The following is a 20393-nucleotide window of genomic DNA, read 5'->3' on the forward strand; positions in this document are numbered from 1 at the left end:
GTGCTGTGAAAATACTCGATTAAATACCAGGTAGAGGGAGGCAGGTGTCTAGGTTCTGTATGGGAGACTGAGTCTCAGCTCCAGGGAGGAAATAGGAGGACAGGCCAGCTGGCCACCTGGAAGGGGGTCACAGGTCAGTGGCTGGTCCCCAGTCGTAGCCATCTTCATCAGAGGACTCCACATCTCTGGCTCGTGTAAACTTTTTCCTCAGAGCTTCCCTCTCATATGTCCTGGCGGGTGAGAAAATAGAAGAGGCTGTGAGTGGGGAGGGTGTGGACTTATACTGTTAACTGAGTTGACTCTGGACTAGGCACAGTGGGTGTAGTCAGAGATGAGCAAGACTCTCAAACTCCTACACATCCTTCAAAGCCCCAACCCCAATGTCCCCTCCTTCGGGAAGCCTTCTCATCCTCCCAGGAAGAGGATTCCTACTCTCATGGCCCTGACTGCATGAGGCTTGGAGTGGCTCTCTCTGGCTCTGTCTCACCACGAGGCTCTAGCACCACAAAGGTGCTAGCACCACAGCTTGATTCTAAGCACCCCAAAATCCCGGGGTGGGGGGTTGAGCAGCCCCAATGTGGAGTATAGGGACTCTTACCGCATGCTTTCTTGTCGCCGTTGACCCTGTGGGTGGCGGCTATCCATCTTGGAGAGGGAGAAAGGCAGTTAACACTTATCCCCACCAAGGAATGAGAAATAGGAATGAGTAATCACCCCCATCCTACCTCCCTCCCTTTGCCCAGGCAGTTCTACCCACAAACTTTCTCCTTGTCTCCACAGAAGTCTTGAAATCATCCCCAATTTTAAATGAGAAAATGGATTTGGACAGGGCAAGGCCTTGGCTGAGATCTCCCAGCCTGTCAACAAAGGGAGAGTTGGATTTCCCATCTGTGACATTCCTCAGAGTCATGTTGTCAGCAGTACATAAATGAGTTCATGTATGTCAACTGCTTAGCGTAGAGCTGCCTCATAAACAGGATGCCATAGACAGTTGAACAGGTTGGGCACTGCACAACCCCAGAGCACCATTCTACCAGTGACATCATAGATTTGTACGTTTTTACATTTCCCTAGAGAGGGTCTGGAGAACTTTCTTGAATTCACAGAAAAGCACCTAGGGGGCTAAGGAAGCCCCACAGAGAATAAGTGCTGAGTCAATATTTGTTACTGTCAAATACCTGACTACGATGGGGAAGGACTTGGACTAAGTGTATTCAGTTTAAACAACAAGCTTGTGGGAATTCCCTGGCGGTCCAGTGGTTAAGACTCTGAGCTTCCCACTGCAGGGGGCCTGGCTTCAATCCCTGGTCCAGGAACTAAGATTCCTCAAACCTCGTGGCCAAAAAATACAAAACAAAGCAGCAGCAGCAACCAAATAAACAATGAGCTTGTGATGTCAAGACTTTACCATCAATCTCTGAATCTAAGATAAGGAAACTCATGCAGAGGTTAAATATTTGTTCTAAGTGACTCTGGTTTAAACACCCTAGAAGCAGGTCCCAGATACTGATGTGATCAGGGAAGTTTCTGCTCCTTCACATCCGGGGGACGGGGTGCGGGGGTGGTGAGTTAACAGGCCCCCTACGTCTCAGCCCCATCCGCAAACCCTTGCTGGTGCCACCCCTGTGCTCTGTTCACCTGGGCTTCCCGGGGACCGGAGGGTCTCCCATCATCCTGCGGGATCCAGGGCTCATCCCCCAGCACAGGCTCTGAGGACCGGGTCAGGGCTGGCACCCGGGGCCCTTCATCCACGTCTGTGTGGGGCCCACCCTCGCCATCCGTATAGCCTTCACCGTCTGTGTAGACGCTGCCCTCGCCATCTGTCTCGTAGTCGCTGTTGACCCGGCTGTCGCAGCTCAGGTCCGCGGAGCTGTCCGCCAGGCCGTGGTGGGGGAGGTCCAGGTTGTCTTCCGAGGAGCTGTCCAGCTGCAGGTGCACATGGCCGGGCTGAGCCAAGACCCTTCCCTCTCCCCCCTCCCACCTCCAGCCCCAAACTTCCTTGATCTGAGACCAAACCCCAGACCCATGACATCACCCTTCAAATTCCAGTCCTCAACCTCAAGTTGAGGCTTAACTCTTGACCCCAAGGTGAGTTCTCACCATTGACCTTATTCGAGACGGAGCCTCCAAATCTGAACTGAGCCCCAAGCCTTGACTCCAGCCCCCAAAGAAGCCCCCAACTCCCAAACCCAACCCCCCAGTCCCATCTCACCCCAGGAACCAGGTCCAGAAACCCTAACCTCAGGGTCAAATCTTGGCCACGCCCCTCAGTCCCTAACTCAGGCGGGTCCCACCCCCTGGCCCAGATACCTGGTCCTCAGCCGTCCAGATGGGCCGCATCTGCTGCTCCTGGATGACGGCCTTGAGCTCTTGGTACCAGGAGTCACTCGTACCTTGCAGGGGGATGGTGGCTACAGGGAGGGGGCATCAGCATGGCCGGGAGGCTCGGGCCGGGGCCCACCACCCACCCCAGACCCTCAGCTCCCATCCCACCTGTGAAGAGGTGGTCGCTGTACTTCCTCAGCTTCTGGGCCTGGGCGTAGAGCCGGCGGGAGCTGCGGCGGGAGGCGGGGGCCAGCCACTGGCGCAGGGCTTTGAGGGCTGTGCGGCTCTCAGGAACACAGAAGACCACGATGGGGTAGTACTGCACGTAGTTGAGGCGCTCAATGGCTGAGGGTGTCACGTCCAGGAGCGCGTGCTTGTCCTGGGCCGGGCCAGCGCCGGGGGCAGTGGTGCGGGGCCAGGAGACAGAGAGAGAGACAGAGAGACAGTGGAGAGAAAAACCACACCCAGAGACAGAGCATTGGAGACAGGTGAAGAATCAAATAGATGGAGATGAAGAGTCTGAGGTCAGACTGGACCCCCAAACCACTCACATCTGCAGGCCAGCATGTTGGCCTGAGTCACAGCGTCTTGAGCACAGAGCCCCCAGTTTGATTCTCTGCCTTTTCCCAGGGCTTGCCACTGCATGACACAGGGTAGGCTCTGTCCCCCTCAAGCCCTCCACATGAAAAAGCCTCCAAAATGGGCCTCCATGGAAAATCACATCTGTTGGGCATGAGGCCAGAACAAGTTGGAGGCCTGGGCCTCAGCTTCCCCATCCATGAAATGGGACCCACAGCAGAGCCTTGCTTACTTTCTCCGCAATCACCCGCACGGTGTCCAGTCTGATGATCTTGGAAGGGCTCTCAGTCCTTGACACGCTCTCTGTGGAGGGAAGAGGTGACTGGCAGCTTCAGGAGGGCAATCACCGGCCCTTCAAATTCATGTCTACCTGCCCCATCCTTTCTCAAGAACCCACCATGGCTCCCCATGGCCCTTGAGGGAAATCCTAACACCAGCAACAGTAGCTCTTGTTGGCCTCATGCCTGATACCACACTGGGTCCCCTCTTGAACATGACCCTCACCTCCTCCTCCTGAACAGGAGTGGCTGTTACTGGCCCATCTGGCAGATGGGAAAACGGAGCCTCAGGGACATAAGGTCACCAGCTCAGAGTCACTGAGCTAAACGGCATGAGGAGCTGGGTGCAGAGTCTGAGCTCCAGATACTCACTCTCCAAGGCTCAGTCCCAACTCTAGGCCTTTGCTTGGGCTGTGACCCAAAAGAAGCTACTCTGCCACCCCCATGTGTCTTCTATGACCCTAGATGGAGCACTGCTTCCTCCAGGAAGCCCTCCTAGATATCCTGGCAGCTGAGGGAGAAGGCAGGCCCTGCTCTGGGGTGCCTAGAAGGGAGGGGGACACAACCTTGCCTTTTTCTCTTTGTTGTGGTAATCTGTGTAACATAAAATGTACCATCTTAACTGTTTTTAAGTCCATAGCTCAGTGGCATTAAATACATTCACAGTATCATGCAACCATCCCTACCATCATCTCCAGAACTTTTTCATTTTCCCAAACTGAAACTCTGTCCTCATGAAACACTGACTCCCCATCCCCTCCCCCAGCTCCTGCCCCACCATCTACTTCCTGTCTCTGTGGATCTGACTCATCTAGGACCTCCTGTGAGTGAAATCAGACAGTATTTTTCCTTTTTGTGTCTGGCTTTTCTCACTGAGCATCAAGTCCTCAAGGTCCATCCATGTAGCAGGTGCCTGAATCTCCTTCCTTTTTTAAGGCTGAGTGATATTCCATGGATAGATGGAGCACATTTTATTTATTCATCACCTGTTGACGGATACTTGGGCTGTGTCCACCTTCCGGCTGGTGTGAATCATGCCGAAATTTCATGTACAAGTATCTGTTCAATTCATAGCTTTCAGTTCTTGCCATATATCACCAAAAAAAATTATTTTACCTTCTTTTCAACCATTTTAAATTTATAAATACCATTCTCCATTAGCAGGCTGAATAAGAACAACCAGATTTAGCCCAGGAGCTATAATTTGCTGATTCTCTACCCTATCCTAATTATTTCTGTAGTTGTTCACTTTTGGTCTCTTCCAGAAATTCTGTGTATTTGTTCAACACTATGTCTAGAGCTCAATAAACAAATGTCTTGAACTAATGAATGGACAGTTGGCAACTGTCTAATTGGCTCCATTGTCAATGACTGCCTGGTAAACGTGTTAAGAAGAATTCTGAGGCTCTCTGCGCAAAGAGTGCCAAGATCAATTAAGGCTGCATCATTAGCAGCTCCCTGACCACACTGCCTCAACCCCAGAGGCTGAGAAAGGGTTCCTTTTTTAAAAAATTTTTTGCCACACTCCGTGGCATCTTGGTACCAGGGATTAAACCCACACCTCCTACATTGAAAGGTGGAATCTTAACCACTGAACCACCAGGGAAGTTCCTAGGAAAGGGCTATGAAACGATTCACCAGTGAGGTTGCTAAAGGACCCGGTTTCTTACCTGCAATTTCAAACTTGTCAGGCATCTCAGCTGTCAACTTCTGCATAGCAATGTCGGCCACGGGTCCCAGTATCACCACCGGGCGCTTGAAACTCGCTGAAGGGCAGAGAATCAATGACAAGAATCAGGATCCCATGTGGGGCAAGGACTGCTAGCCTCTTGCACAACTGCTTCTTCATTTTCTCCACAGTAGATCTAGTGAGGCCCATGGCTGCCCAGCTAAAGACTACAACTCTCTGCCTCCCTTGCAGTAAAGGTGGCCATGTGACTGTGTCCTGGCCAATGGGATGGAAGCAGAATGATAAGTCTGGGTTGTATCCTTCATGGAAAGGTAGGAGCCCTCTTTGACTTCTTACACTAGGACTGTTACTTGAAAGAAAAGGAAACTTCTTGTTTATACAGCTGTCCCTTGAGGTCTGTCAGAGCAGCTGAATCCAGCTAACTCAGTGGTTGGTATCTGCCATTACAACCCTCAGGCCACATCCGGTCCATTGCCTATTTTTGTAAATACAGTTTTATTGGCCCAGAGTCACATCCGGTTATGTCCCATTTCTCCTGTTTGTGTGAGTCACTCAGTTGTGTCCAACTCTTTGCAACCCCAAGGACTTGTAGTTCACCAGGCTCCTCTGCCCATGGAATTCTCCAGGCAAGAATACTAGAGTGGGTTGCCATTCCCTTCTCCAGTGAAATCTTCCCAACCCAGGGATCTCCTTTATTGTAGACAGATTCTTTATCATCTGAGCCACCTTCTCATTCTGGGTCACCTGCTAGTCCCATCCTCCCACTGTTCTAAAAGCCTCTGCACCTGGTTTTAATCCTCTGCCCTGAGGCTGTATGTAAGAGCTTAATCTTTTCCCTTCCAGAATCTGGATAAGGTGTATTTTTACAACTGGTTCTCAGGTAGGGAAAGAATCTCCTGGTTTTGTGCGTATGTATTTTTGTCCTGGGCTTCCCTGGTGGCTCAGTGGTAAAGAATCTTTCTACAATGTGGGAGCCGCAGGAAACGTGGGTTCAATCTCTGGGGTGGGAAGATCCCCTGGAAGAGAGCATGGCAACATACTGCAATATTCTTGCCTAAAGAATCTCATGGACAGAGGAGCCTGGTGGGCTACAGTGCATGGGGTCACGAAGAGTCAGACACGACTAAAGCGACTTAGTATGGCATGGCACGGCATTTTGGTCCTAAGGTAACTAAAAGTGGGTGTTTGGGGTGGAAGGAGGGAGGTAAGGATTGTGGCTTTTGAACACTTGAGGCCCTTCGCCTCCTCCCACCCTGGCCCACCTTCTCTTAGCACCACGCGCTCATACGGTGGGTAGTGACCCTGTTTGGTCAGAGCTGACAGATCCTCGCGGCTCCGATGGGTGGTCTTCTTGGCTCCCCGACGAAGACCCCGCAGCCGCCAGAACTCGGCCCGTGAGTTGGAGCCCGCTGAGGCTCCAGGTATGACCCCCACAGCCCGCTGGGCAGCCTCCAGACTGGCCAGCTGCTCAGCCCTGGAGAGAAGGGAGGAGGTAAGTGAGCACCAGAGTCCAGCATGACAGCCCCAAAGATGTCCATGGCCTGAACAGGGGGCCTGTGGATGGGTCACCTCAGTGGGCAGAGGAGACTTTGCAGGAGGGATTAAGTTAAGGCCCCTGAAATGGGGACGACCCTGGTTCCCTGGGGGGACCCAGTGTCATCATAGGGTCCTTATAAAAGGTGGGTGGGAGATACTTCCCTGGTGGTGCAGTTGTTAAGAATCCATCTGCCAATGCAGGGGACACGGGTTCAATCCCTGGTCCAGGAAGATCCTAATACCTCACAGCAACTAAGCCCCTGCACCACAACTACAGAAGCTTGTGTGCCCTAAGAGTCTGCGCTCCAAAACAAGAGAAGCCACTGACATAAGAGCCCGAGCACTGCGGCCAAGAGTAGGCTCACTCACTGCAACTAGAGAAAGCCTGTGTGCAGCAAGGAAGACCCAGTGCAGCCAAAAATAAATAAATTAAAAAAAAAAAAAGGAGGGGTGGGAGGGTCAGAGGCAGAGAGAGACAGGAGATGCTGCCCTGCTGGCTGTGAGGATGGAGGGAGGGGCTGCGAGCCAGGGATGTGGTGCCTCTAGCAGCTGGAAAAGGCAGGAGCTTATGCTCCCCTAGAGCCTCGGGAGGACCCAGCCCTGCCCACATCTCGACTGAGCCCCATCAGATGCGTTTCGGACTTTGGACCTCCAGAACGTGAGATGATAAATAAATGCATGTTGCTCAAAGCCCACAGGTTTATGGTAATTTGTTACAGCAGCTGCGGGAAACTGATACTAGTGCTGCTGGTTGGCTGGAGCCTTCTGCAGGGCTCTCCAGAGTGCACCACCAGGGATGCTAAGTAGTGATGCTAAACCTATTCCAGTGCGTGGTTGGTCCCCACCTGCTCTGGTTGGGGATGATGCCCCGCTCCTTCTCCCGGAGGTCACGCCCCATGCGCACTGCCAGCCACTGGCCTCCCCGGGTGGGACTCTGCCCGGGGCCAGGGTACAGTGTGTCCAGCACGTGGAAGACGTCTCCGCGGGTGAAGCCCAGGCCGGATGGCGGGCTGGGCTCCATCTCAAAGTGCGTGCGGATGTAGAAGGAGTCGCCCAAGCCAGACCGCACCATCTTCTGGAAGACTGGATGGGGAGACTCCGTGAACTGGTGGGACCCAGACCCCACCCCTCCCCAGGGCCTGACTGTGGATCGCACTCAGCCGTGGGCCACGCACACCTTTCTCTCTCTCTCTCTCTCTCTCTCACACGCACACACACACACACACACACACACTCACTGTCCTGCTTGCGCTGTGTCACCAGCTCCACCTCCTCGCCAACTGGCAGCCCCAACAGGAAGTTCACAGCCTCCTCCCGGGTCAGGTTCTGGAACGCGGTATCATTCACCTGCCAAGAATGGGGTGCAGGGGTGGGACGATGCCCCGGGTGAGAGATCCCAGCTCTTCCTCTCAACAAAGCTCTCAACCCTCCCCTTCCAGGGTTGCTGTCAAGAGTCCTGGAGATTAGGGGATGGCTTTCCAATGGAGGCATTGCCTTGTAGCACCCGGGCTTCACACACACTTGTGAAGGTTTGACCCGGAAACCAGGAAACGGGAAATATAATCAATTCAGGCACAACCAAGTCTCAGTGAGTGTTCAACATCAAGACATAGGAACAGGGGGTCTCAGCTGTGACAGGACCAGGACACTGGTGGGAATTTGGTGAAACACGAATGAGGCAAGACAGGGACTTCTTATGGTCCAGTGGTTAAGAATCCACCTGCCAATGCAGGGGACAAGAGTTCGATCCCTGGTCCGGGAAGATTCCACATGCTGCAAAGAAGCTCTATACAGTCAGCAAAAACAAGACCAGGAGCTGACTGTGGCTCAGATCATGAGCTCCTTACTGCAAAGTTCAGACCTTAGTTGAAGAAAGTAGAGAAAATCACTAAGCCATTCAGGTATGACCAAATACCTGAATGACCAAATACCTAAATCAAATCCTTTATGATTATTCAGTGGAAGCGACGAATAGATTCACGGAATTAGATATGACAGACGCAGTGACTGAAGCACTATGGACAGAGGTTTGTAACACTGTATAGGAGGTGGTGACCAAAACTATCCCCAAGAAAAAGGAAGACGCAGAGCAGCCAAAAATAAATTTTATATATATATAAATTTGAATGTCTCTGAGGGTCTTGCCAGTCCCCAAGGAGGCCCAAGAGGAGGGCTCACAGGCAGCAACAGACTCGGGGACCACCCAGAACGCCCACCGCCAGCCACCCCAGCTAAAACTCCCGCTCACCTGCAGAATCTCATCTCCCTCCAGGATGCCCTGGCCGTCAGCTGGGCTGCCCGCCTGAACCCCGGATACAAAGATGCCCACGTCATTGCCTCCGGCCAGCCGCAGCCCAATGTTCGTGCCCTTGAAGAAGCGGACCACCCGCGAGTCTGGGCTGTACCTGCGCAGAGAGGCGGAGGCGGAGTCAGGTGGGAGGCGGAGTCAGGGCAGGCAGAGGCGGAGTCATGCGGGAGGCGGAGTCAGGTGGACGGTGAGCTTCCCGGCTTCGTAGCCGAACCTCCCAAACCTGGGTGTCCCGGGAAGGCAGGTGGTGGGGACCGGGGAGGCACCCCGGCGTGTGCAGGTCCTCAGTTTTCTTTTGGGGCACATACCCGTGGTCCTCCACACTCTGACCGCTGGGCACCCTGTATATGTCATAGTTTCTTGGCCTCGGGGAGTCTGAAAGGGAACAGCCAGTTTTCCCCAAGTGCACTGACCGGTCCAGCCGCCAAACTTTTGCTGTAGGGCATCCCTGCCCCTTGGAATGTGGCTGCCCAAGCCCCGCTCCTTCCGGGGGGGAATTGTCCCTGACCTCTGAGGCCCATGCCAGCCTTCCACATTCTGCATGGCACAGCCTCATTGGCTGATATCAGAAAAACCAGAGGGGGGTGCTCAGAATGACCACAGAGGCGCTCACCTGTTTGGTTTAAAAAAATATATATTTGTTGATGCCAAATGAGAAGTCAGCGTTGTTGAAATGTCTTTTTTTTTTTCTTTTTTCTGCTGTGCCATGTGGGATCTTGGTTCCCCAACCAGGGATTGAACCCAAGTCCCCTGCATTGGAAGCACAGAGTCTCAACCACTGGACCACCAAGGAAGTCCCTGCTCACCTGGATCTGACACTGTCCTAGAATCCACTGAACTTTCCCGCCGAAGCCGGTGGCTCTCCCTGGTGGGGAACAGATTTGGGGTGAGGTTCGGGGGGGGGGGAGGGGCGGGGATGTTGAGCAGCAAATTTTAGAAGAATTTTAATTTATCAGCACTTGGGTTTTAATTCTAGTCCTGCCCCTCTGCAGCTGTGTGATCTCAGGCCCTCTGCTCCTTATGACATGACTAGTCAATGACCTAAAGAGCCAATAACGAAGTAAGAGTTGGAACCTTGGCATGGGCTGTCCTCTGGCCTCTAAGATGAACTGAGGTGACCTCTACCCCTGGTTGTTACTCCTGTGTGGTCCCCTCCTCTAGACAGACCGCCCTGCTGAGGGTCTGAGTCCTCCCACCAAGAGCCATAGGAGGGAGCTTAGAAGGGGATTATCCACCCCCAAAAGCCCATAGCCCTAGACCACGTCTTGGAACCTCCTATGGACAGGAGAGACCTCTTCCAGGCAGGCCACCATGGCTGCACCCTCAAGGTTACCCAAAGTGGGAAAAGACATGCCCGTGTTCCCCTCTCATTTGGCTATTCTAGCCAGTGGGGTTACATACACGGGGGAGTTGGTTCGGCTGGTGTCTGGACTCTGCTGCCCATGCTGGGGTGGCGGTGGGATGTGAGATGGTGGTGCCTGGGACAGTTCTGAGCCGAGGTCCGAGATGTCTGTGGGGGAAAACACGTCTCAGCCATGGGCATGGCCTTACAGGCTGGACCCATTTCACGGAGGGGCACATCAGGCCCCTCTAAGCAAAGGGGCCCAGACCAGAGTCAGGCTCAGCTGGGAACCTCCAGCTCTGATTTGCTGTGTGGCCTTGGGCAAGTTTCTGTCCCTCTCTGAGCCTCTCAGAGCCAGGCTTACCAACCCCTGCTTGGCTCTGCCAGACACAGCCTGCTTCCCTGGCCCTCAGTTCGAACCTCCCTGCCCAGGGCCCCTCACCCTCCAGGAGAGAGCTGTTGCTGTCACTGACGGCCGGAGGGATATTCACCAGGAACTGGCCTCGGTCCCTGAGCACCAGCAGGGTCAGTTTCCCTTCCGATTTCTCAATCAGTTGGCGTGTGTCACTCAGCGACAGATTCTCACTGGACACTCCGTTGATCTAAAAGGAATCAGGAGAGGAGAGAAGAAGCAAGTTCACGAGAGATAGGGGACACTAGAAACAGATATTTTGGTGGGGGGACTACAAACACACAACTCTCAGGGGTTACTAAAAACAGACATTCTCAAGAGAAAATGATAGAATTGCATTCCTTCTGTGAGAGGATACTATGCCGAGAACTGACCTCCGGAAGAATTCTAGAAACAGTTTTCTAAGAGGGGTGGGGGATGCTATGAAAAAATTAAAAATGGACTGACTCTCTCATCTCCCCAGAGAGGGAAATTTCTCAGGTGACACGGGGAGCAGATATTAGAAACAACTCAGGGGTAATAATAGAGACAACCCTAATTGGGGGTGAGGGAGTAAATACTTAAATACTAGAAAGAGATGATCTCTAGGAGGTGCTGGACACAGACATCCGGAAGTAGACTGGAAACGCACAATTCCTAGGAAGGGTTTAATGTCATCTCAACTCACCAGGAATCCATTTCTAACATTTTCTCTTGGGAATGTCCGTTTTCAGTAACCCTTGCGATTGTGAGTTTCTAGCCACCCCCTACCTCTAAGCTCTAAGTGTCAGCCCTAAGCCACTAGAAACAGACACTCAGGGTCACTAGAAACAGACAACTCTGAGAAGAGTTTAGAAACAATCAACCAGAAATGATTTGGAAATCAAACATCAGGAATCACTAGAAACAGATTTTCAGGGGAGGAGTCTAGAAGGAAATGAACTCTTAAGGCAGAGCTGCCCCTTGCAGCCTGGTTTCTGGATCACTAGTATCCAGGCACCTAAGGCAGGTCCATGAATCACTGCTGTAGCCAGCTGGCCATGTGACTCTGAGAATACTAGAAACAGACAACCCAAAGGGAGTACTAGAAACCAACATTTGGCAATGGATTAGCAGCAGATAGGGGGAAGGGCGGAAAATCCTGCATAGCCATCTCCAACCTTTGGAAAATAGGTAACAATGCAGCCGGCAAGTGGTTCAGCTCTGCTGACCTTACTGGGTGTCTTGGTAGCACTGTTACTCTCTAGCCCAGGTCTCCCTGCCTCTATTGGGAAGCCCGGGCTTACCTGGAGGATGAGGTCTCCTTCCTGAAGCCCACTGTTCTGGGCAGCCAGGCCCGAATCTGTGATGTGCTTGATGAAGATCTGACTGCCCAGTTTGACCCCAAAATCTGTGGGAGGAGGCGGAAAACTGAGGCAGGGCCTGGGGTCTAGGCTGCCAGGGCCTCTCAGATCCCAGCCTTTTCACCTGCTCTCTACCACCCTGCCTTCCCGGCTGCTGTCCTGAGGGGACGGGGCAAGCTTCAGCATTTCCAGCGGGCATTCTCCACCTCAGGTACCTGTCAGCAGGTGACAGCAGACCTGGTGCCCTGTAGCTGGAGATGCAACACACGAGCACCAGGTGGTGCCAAGAGCTGGGAAGATGGAGAAAGTGGGAAGGTGGGGAAGTGGCCTTGGTGGGAAGGGGGGAAGCCATTTGGGACGAGGTGGTCGGGGGACGGCCTCTCTATGGAGGTGATGTCTGAGCCAGGTCTCAGATGAAGCAAGGGAGCAAACCCTGCAAGGGTCTTGGGAAGGTTGTTTCAGGTGGGAAATGGTCTGTGCAAATGCCCTGCGGCAGGGATTCTGATGTCATTGCATGGTGGTCGGCAGTAGGCACCTGAGAAGGGGCAGAGCCCGGGCTGTCCCTTCCAGACACCCTGATGACAACACCAAAAGGGCTTCGGGGTCACAACCCCCAATATTCAATGAGATCACAATGAACATTTTCAGGAGTATTAAAATTACGATGTGGGGTAGAGGTCCCAGTGCCATTTGTCACATCGTAACCATAATTCCAAGATCATGATTCTGTCCTTGAATCAAGAGGGGGGGAGAGGTCATGTCTCTTTACCTCTGTAGAGGTAAAGGTCTACTGTTCTCTACCTATGAACACTTTGACAATCTACTGATGTCATGATGTGTGAGCTTCCTGTTTCTCTAAGAACATGCCACAAATTTAGTGCATATAATACAACACAGATTTATCTCACCGTTTGAAATGGGCCTCATGGGACTTAATCCAGGTGTGGGCAGGGCTGATCCCTCCAGAGGCTCCCAGGGAGCACCGGCTCCTGCCTTTCCCAGCTTCAAGGCACCACCTGGCTTGCGGCCCCTCCCTCCACCCTCACAGCCAGCAGCTCAGCATCTCCTGTCTCTCTCTGCCTCTGATTCTCCCCCTCCCTCTTATAAGGACGCTGTGAAGACACTGGGGCCCCAGGGAATGTAGGGTCGTCCCCATCTCAGGGGCCTAGCTTAATTGCACCTGCAGAGTCCTCTCTGCCCTGTGAGATGACACGTCCACAGGTCCTGGGATAGGGCGTGGACATCTTTGGGGGCTGTTATTCTGCTGAGCACACACCACGCGGGACCAAATGTCAGGGCAGCAATGTGGCCCTTTCCCAGGGACTCTAAGACCCCTGCCAACAACGTAGCCCTAAAGCTCACCATCACTCTCTCTCTTCCGCACCAGCACAGACTTCACGGGCCGCATTTGCACGTCCTGCCGCGGCAGCCGCTTGAAGCCGGATACCAGGGCCAGCCCGTTGGCCTCGGAGCCACCACCTGGGCTCCTGCGCCCGTGGCTGCTGGCCCGGCTCCGGCGACCTGCCCTTGGCCGTCGGGAGCGCTCGCCCCAGGAGCGGCCAGAGCCGCTAGACGTGTCCCCCTCGTAGCCCCGGCCGTGGTCAGCCTCCTCCAAACACCGCAGCCTGTCTTCCTCATCTGAGTCCTGGTGTCCCGGGGCAGAAGTGACCTTGGTGGCAGGCACCTGGACTTTCCGGGGACGCTTCACTGTCTGTTAAGGGAGGCAGAGATGGGTGGGGGGCCAGTTCAAGTCTCTGGCCCATCCCCTGGGCAGCCCTGGGGGACTCTGGTCCCTCTGAGCCTGAACATCCAAGCTGTGAAATGGGGACACAATTTCATTGGCTAGGGGGAAGCTTATATTCATCTGCCCATGGGCAGCAGGATCGGGGATTGGGGGTGGGGTGGGAGACTCAGCCAGGACTGAGGTACTGCTGGCAGGAGCTGCCCCTCCCACTCACAATGTTGGCCATCTTTGTGCAGGTCTTGAGTATATGAATGGCGAAGGTGGAGGTAACACTCTCCATGGAGACCCCGTTCACCATGACAATGTGGTCCCCTGTCCTGAGGGAGAAGGCCAGGTCTCAGGGAGGAGGCCTTGCTGGGAGCCCCTCTCCCCAGGCCTTCTCTGAGGGCCCCTGGCAGGTACCCCCAGCTCTACAAGGCCTGGTTCCAAAGCATCAGTGTCCCCAGGCTCACAAAGACATCCTTCTGGGCCTCAGTTTCCTCATCTGTAAAGTGGGGCTGATCAAAGAACCCACATAATAATGAAATGCAATTGTAGAACAGAAACGGCAATTGCAACCGGCATCTCCACACCCCCTTACTTTTTTCTCTAGGCCCCCCTCTTCATGCTTTTCTTCCCTTCTCTCTCTGTTTCACACTCTATTTCTCTCTGAAGCTGGCCCCTGATTCTGAGTATCACATCACCTGTCAACCACTCGGGCCCAAGAACCATTTTTCCCAAAATAACTCCCAGGAGCCTCCTGCCCCCAAGACCTCAGGATACTGGGTCACTCTCCCTCCAGCCAAAAAGAAGTTTCCAGGATATTTGTTCCAGGAGCGTGCCAGGGCCACCATGACCCCGAGAACACAGTCAGTCATACTGCCAGCTTCCAGTCCTGTGTTGTCAGAGCTGGAAGGTGCCAGGCACATTTTAGCCTCCAGACTCTGGTCCATATAGGTCCCTCTTCTTGACACGCCTGTCCCTTGTAACCCAGCTGCCTTGACACTCACTGTAGCCAGCCCTCAGCCGGCCCTCCAGGCACCACATCGGACACAACCACAGATCCACCGGACCGGTCTCGGCCACCAGAGATTGCGATGCCAAAGCCTCGGCGGGGGTCCTGAGAGGGGATGAGAAACAGAACGCGATTCTGCTTTTCACTGGGACAAAGGCCGTCCTATGGGGACCGGCCCACTGTTTTTGTTGGCGCCCTTGCAGGGAGAGGGAGGCCCCACCTTGCTGATCGTGGCAGTGTACTGTTCCCAGATGGTCAGCTCCTCCATGTCCAGCACCTGGAGGGGGGTGGTAGGGAAGGTGGCTGTGAGGATTCAGGGGTCTCCATACCTGGGTGGGGAGCCTGGCTCTGACACTCTCCTGGCCCAAGCCTGTGGGCTAGTTGCAATCTCTCCTGAGATCTCAGTTTTTTCATCTGCAAAGTGGACTTCAGTCAGTGGTTCTCAACCCAGAACTGTTCTGCCTCCTCCAGGGGACACTGTGTGGTATCTGGGATCATCTGTGGTTGTCACAACTAGGTGTGCTCCTGGCATCGAGTGGGTGGGGGCTAGGGATGCTTCTCAAATTCCTTCAGTGCACAGGACAGACCCCACCATAAAGAATCATCCATGGGCTTCCCTGGTGGTACAGTGGATAAGAATTCGCCTGCCAATGCAGGGGACCTGGGTTTGATCCCTGGTCCAGGAAGATTCCATATGCCATGGGGAGCAGCTAAGCTCGTGCACTGCAACTACTGAGCCCCCGCATCTAGAGCCTGTGCTCTGCAACGAGAGAAGACACCTTAATGGGAAGCCCGTGCAGCACAATGAACAGCCCCTGATTGCCGCAACTAGAGAAAACCCACGCATAGCAACAAAGACCCAGAGCAACAAGAAATACAGGGAAAAAAAAAAAAAAAAGAAAAATGATCCTTTCCCAGATGTTAATGGTCCTGAACTGTAATGGACATAGACAAGGGGCAAGTCCTTGTCGCTTTCCCTCTGGGAGATCTGACTCAGTGCCTAGTGGGCATCGAGCAAAGCCCACAGGCACAAGGGACTTACTCTGCTCCAGACCCGCAGGCCTCCTCGCCATTCCTCCAACACGCCAGGCCCAGTCCTGCCCCAGGACCTTTGCATACACTTTCTCCTCTGCCTGAAACTCTCGTCCACCAGATCTCTACCTGGCTTCCTCCCTCACTTCCTTCTCCCAGCCACCAGGTCTGCAACTGGCCCCTCCCCAGCCCATAACAGACCAGTTTATCCGCCTTGTCCTGATTCCCAGTTCACAGAACCTGTGATCCCTTGACATTCTCTGAATTTTAAAAATCTGGTCACTGTACTTCTCCCTCTAGAATGTCTGCTTCGGAGGGCAGAGATTTTTATCTGCCTCGGATTCTATCTATGGAATGATTAAATGAAGTGCTTCCTTTGCGCCAGGCTCTTTGCAGTAAGATCTTATTTAATCTGCTCACTAACAGGTGTTCTGTTAACAGATATTTTATTATTCATCTGTTACATGATTTTTTTCCAGTAGTTGTGTATGGATGTGAGAGTTGGATCATAAAGAAGGCTGAATGCGGAAGAATTGATGCTTTTGAACTATTTGGAGAAGACTCTTGAGAATCCCTTGGACTGCAAGGAGATCCAACCAGTCCATCCTAAAGGAAATCAACCCTGAATATTCACTGGAAGGGCTGAGGCTGAAGCTGAAGCTCCAATACTTTGGCCATTTAATGTGAAGAGCTGACTCATTGGAAAAGACCCTGGTGCTGGGGAAGATTGAAGGCAGGAGAAGGGGACAACACAGGATGAGATGGTGGGATGACACCACCAATTCAATGGACATGAGTTTGAGCAAGTTCTGGGAGATGGTGAAGGACAGGGAAGCCTGGCATGCTTGCAGTCCCTGGGGTTGCAAAGAATCAGACACGACTGAGTGACTGAACAACAATCACAGATGAGGAAAGCTGGGTCCAGAAAGGGAAAGTCACTTGCCAAGACAACAGAGCAATTGGAGCGTAGGGGTGGGGAGGCGTGGCTTCTGTTATTTTCAAGTCCAGGGTACAGAGGAGATCAGAGGCTTTGGGAATAGAAGTCACGCAGCCAACAGAAGGGGGTATGTGGCCCCCACCTATCCCTTACTTCTACCTGGATGTGCTGCTGCCCCTGGGGGGCCTTGTAGAAAGGATGCCCCCTCCCCACACAGCATAGCAGGTGTGGGGGGATTCCCTGTGCAGTGTGTGGTGTTTCCCTGCTTTTTCTTAGAGGTTCCTGGGAGAGCAGCATTCCAGGCTCCAGGGAGGTAGGAAGCCGGAGGAGAAGAGGGAAACAAAGCCAAGGGCGGGGCCTCATGAGCCCTCCTGGGAGCCGGGTCTGCCTTGCACCACCAAGATTCAAATCCTTCAGTGTGCTCTTGACTGGCTGTGGTGGTACTTCTCCAGCCTCATCTTCCCCATCTGTACAATGGGTACCTCCCTCACGCCCGCTGCCCCATCTTTCAGCGCTGAGGTGTGAGAAGAGGGCCTGGAGTCTCCCACAAATAGCGGTAGGAGCCTCTGGAGGAACGGCAGTAGTTGTAGTGAGAAGTAATAATAATGACCTTTCTCCTCTGTGTAACATTAATAAGCAACACTATTTCATGAGCTGCCAGCGAGCACTACGCAGTACCCATTCCTTTACTCCTGAGTGACCTCAGGAAGCAGCACTGCTTCTATTCCTGCCTTCCTGCTTCACAGGGGAGGAAAAGGAGGCCCAGAGAGGTTCAGTAATGTACTAGAGGTCACACAGCACTACGTGAACCCTGGCAGTCTGTCCCACGCCTTTGCTCTCAACCACCTGGTCCCAGCACCCTTCTGTTTTTTGTTTTTTTTTTTTCCTTCTAAACTTATTTTTCGGAACGAAATCTTTTCACTTGCTCTGATTTTATATTTGGTGTCATTAAATGATCCCCTTGCGTTTTGAGTTCCTGGCTCTATTTTAAGAATCAGCCCCCAGGGAATCACAGCCCTGAGGGGGCAGGCGCAGGTGGCCACGGCTTGTTCTGGCTCATGCAGGTTCCGTGGATACTGGCAGGCTCTCTGACACCCATAGGGTCACACCGAACCCCGCAGCCCACCTCAGCTTAGTTCACCACCAACCTTTCCGTGGCTGACCGCTGTGCCTGGACACCCTCCCAACATGCATACAGCTGTCCCCTGACACCTGGGTCTCAGTTCAAATGCCACCTCCCCAGGAAGACCTCCCAAACTAGCCAACCTTCTCTGGCTGGCATGCTACCACTCCTCTGCTCTACTGATTAGGTTTTACTCATGGCTTCCAAAACCATCTTCAATTACCCTGTTTAATCATCAATTTGTGATTTTCTGATCTTTCCTCTTGGGTGTGAAGGCTAGGCGGGGCTGTCTCTCTGGGTACTTTGCTGATTGGTCCTCCAATCAGCCTCCCTTCCAGGCTTTTACACATGCTGTACTCCCTGGCAAACTCCTATTCATCCTTCACAGCCCCAGGGGCAGTGTCTCTTCCTTCAGGAAATAAGTCCTCAACACCCCCGCAAGACACATACATTTCTTGCCTCTGATTATTGAGGCCTGGGAGGTCCCAGTCCACTTGTCTCCCTTACACCCCTGAGTCTGGGGATTCCTGGTAGGCAGGGCTGGGGGCCCTGGGACCCCATCATTGTCCCCACAGGACAGCGTGTGTGGGGAGTTTGCGGAATGCACTAATGGTAGAATAAAAGGCTGATTTTTCCCAGGAACTCCACCAGGTTCTCTGGGAGATAGTGGAGGACAGAGGAGCCTGATGTGCTGCAGTCCACAGGGTCGCAAAGAGTAAGACACGACTTAGCGCCGGAACAACCACCACCACCTGCAGGTACGTCCAGAGTTCCTAGCCTCCTCAGCCCCGCCCCCCTCCAGGTGAGCTCCGAGGGGGCGGGGCCCGCGCCTACATCCCCGCCCCTTGCCACGCGCGGGACAGAAACACCGGAGACTAGAGGCCTCCAGAGGGGACTGGGCTTACCGAGTCACAGCGGCCCAGGCACGTGGTTGCCAAGCTGCTGATCACTCTCCCCCTCCCCGCCCCCACCTCTGGGAACCACAGCGGGGGTCGGAGTGGGGGAGGGGAGGGGACCACAAATACTCGAGTTGAGGACGGGATTCTGGGAGCTGCTTCTTGCTGCCTGGAAGGAGAAAGAACTTCCCGGCCCTAGAGCCTCGGGTGGTCTGGCCTGGGGCCAGCCACAGATCTCCCGAGCCTGTTCACCCGTTTACCCCTCTGGGGCCCGACCTGAGACGCAGAAGGGTGGGTGTGACAAAGTCGGTTCAAGCTCCAACACTGGAGAACGAAGCACACCCCACTCGCCACAGGGCCACGGGGATTCCCTGCCCCAGCCCCGATCGGCCTGCCCGATGCAGCAAAACTGGACTCTCAAGCCAGATCCCCCAAGTTAACGACTCTGTATACAGTAGACACTCAATAAATGGTGATCCCCTCTTCCACAGCCTCACTGCCTTCGCCAAAGCCGTTCCAGCCCACATAGTCCCTGCCTACGTCCCACCCTTAGTGCTCAAGCTCAACTCGGCCCATCCCCCTGGGAAACTGCACACCTACTATGTACCAGGAGCATTTTTTCCCCCTCCTAGGATCCTCCCCACGCCCTTCTGTAAAGTGACCATCACCCACTTTATAGACGAGGTTCTCAAAGGCGTGGACTCACTGGCTGGTTCAAAGTTACACAGAAAAATCGGAATTTGAACACCGGTCGGCCTGCTAAGGGACTTCCCAGGTGGCACTGGTGGTAAACATCCCGACTGCCTATACAAGAGACAGAAGAGACGCGGGTTCCATCCCTGGGTCGGAAAGATCCCCTGGAGAAGAGCATGGGACAGAGGAGCCTGGCGGGCTACCGTCCACTGGGTTGCAAACAGTCATACATGACTGAAGTGACTTGGTACACACACGAACGCTATCTGTTAAGGGAAGAAGACCCGGGGCAGAGGGAGCCCCCGGAGGCAGCGCTGGAGGCCAGTGGGCGTAGACACTCTCCCCGTGCTAGCCTCCACATTCTCCTGGGCCTCAATTTCCCCATCTGTTACCTAGGAAGGGGGTGAACTGGGGTCCCGGGTCCCGGTCCCAGCCCCGACCCCACCTCGGTCCCCTTCCCCCTCCAGCCCTCCGCGGGCTACTCGCCTGGAATCTCACCGCCATAGTCCACCCTGGGGGCTGTCCAGCGCCTCTGGCCCAGGGCGGGGGGCCTAGAAACAGTCAAAACTGGACCCCACCCTGGCGGCTGGGGAGGGTCGCGGCGAAGCAGGTGTCCAGCACTTGTCCTCCTCCCGCCCGCTCCGCCGCCAGGGCTGCACCTGCACCTCTTCCTCCTCTGAGTCCCCTCCCAGCCCCGCCTCTGTCCCGACACGCCTCCGGGACGCCGCCGAGGCCGCCTTCGCTCCCACCCTGCCACCCCTCCCAACACAGGATCCAGGCCCTGGGGTGGGAATTCCAGGCCGCGTTTTCCGCCCAGCTGCGCACTAGCCGGCGGCCGGGTTGGAGACTCGCCAGGAGAGGCTGCAAGGAAGACCAGGCAGGGATTAAAGCCGCGTGTGGAACGGAGCCTGCGCTTTGGAAGGTTTTCCATCCAGGAAAACCTATGCGTGTTGAGATTTTGTACAGAGACGTGTTATGATTAGGAGCTAGCCAAGGGTCAGAGACCTCCCAAGAGTAGGGCTGATCTTTCTCGGTCACCTCATCTTCAGCAAGTTCACACGATTTTATTTGATTTTTTTCATTTTTGGGAGTTTATTTTAGAGAGGAAACTGAGGCCCAGAGAAACCTGGGGTGGGGTGAGGGGTATGGACTTTCTGAAGGTGTAGGCTGATATGAGACTTC

The 20393-nt window shown here is 54.0% G+C and overlaps 1 protein-coding gene across 2 annotated transcripts; it reads right to left on the reverse strand.

The window, feature by feature from the left end:
* Nucleotide 1: 1 nt before the first annotated feature.
* Nucleotides 2-19891, reverse strand: TJP3 (tight junction protein 3). Of its 2 annotated transcripts, none has more exons than XM_055547119.1 (21): nucleotides 19698-19891; nucleotides 14751-14807; nucleotides 14526-14635; nucleotides 13751-13853; nucleotides 13155-13503; nucleotides 11736-11839; nucleotides 10501-10660; nucleotides 10118-10226; nucleotides 9523-9581; nucleotides 9025-9091; nucleotides 8657-8813; nucleotides 7647-7755; nucleotides 7254-7491; nucleotides 6135-6346; nucleotides 4853-4948; nucleotides 3137-3207; nucleotides 2494-2704; nucleotides 2311-2411; nucleotides 1639-1926; nucleotides 599-645; nucleotides 2-230 (listed from the first exon to the last, which is right to left on the reverse strand). In XM_055547119.1, exons 1-21 carry the CDS (start codon nucleotides 19713-19715, stop codon nucleotides 128-130), a joined length of 2769 nt encoding a protein of 922 aa, XP_055403094.1. In that variant the 5' UTR covers nucleotides 19716-19891; the 3' UTR covers nucleotides 2-127. The 2 variants fall into 2 exon arrangements, with proteins under 2 accessions (XP_055403094.1, XP_055403103.1); XM_055547128.1 differs by having other exon boundaries at nucleotides 9493-9581.
* Nucleotides 19892-20393: the final 502 nt, after the last annotated feature.

Source organism: Bubalus kerabau, chromosome 1, assembly GCF_029407905.1.
Source record: "Bubalus kerabau isolate K-KA32 ecotype Philippines breed swamp buffalo chromosome 1, PCC_UOA_SB_1v2, whole genome shotgun sequence".
Classification (NCBI taxonomy): domain Eukaryota; kingdom Metazoa; phylum Chordata; class Mammalia; order Artiodactyla; family Bovidae; genus Bubalus; species Bubalus kerabau.

What these genes read in the sequence shown, in the direction of transcription:
- TJP3 (XM_055547128.1), bottom strand. An exon ending in CAACAGCTCTCTCCTGGAGG is followed by an intron (nt 10,227 to 10,500) that starts GTGAGGGGCCCT and finishes TTTCCCCCACAG; the next exon opens with ACATCTCGGACCTCGGCTCA. An exon ending in AGCCGAACCAACTCCCCCGT is followed by an intron (nt 9,582 to 10,117) that starts GTATGTAACCCC and finishes GTTCCCCACCAG; the next exon opens with GGAGAGCCACCGGCTTCGGC.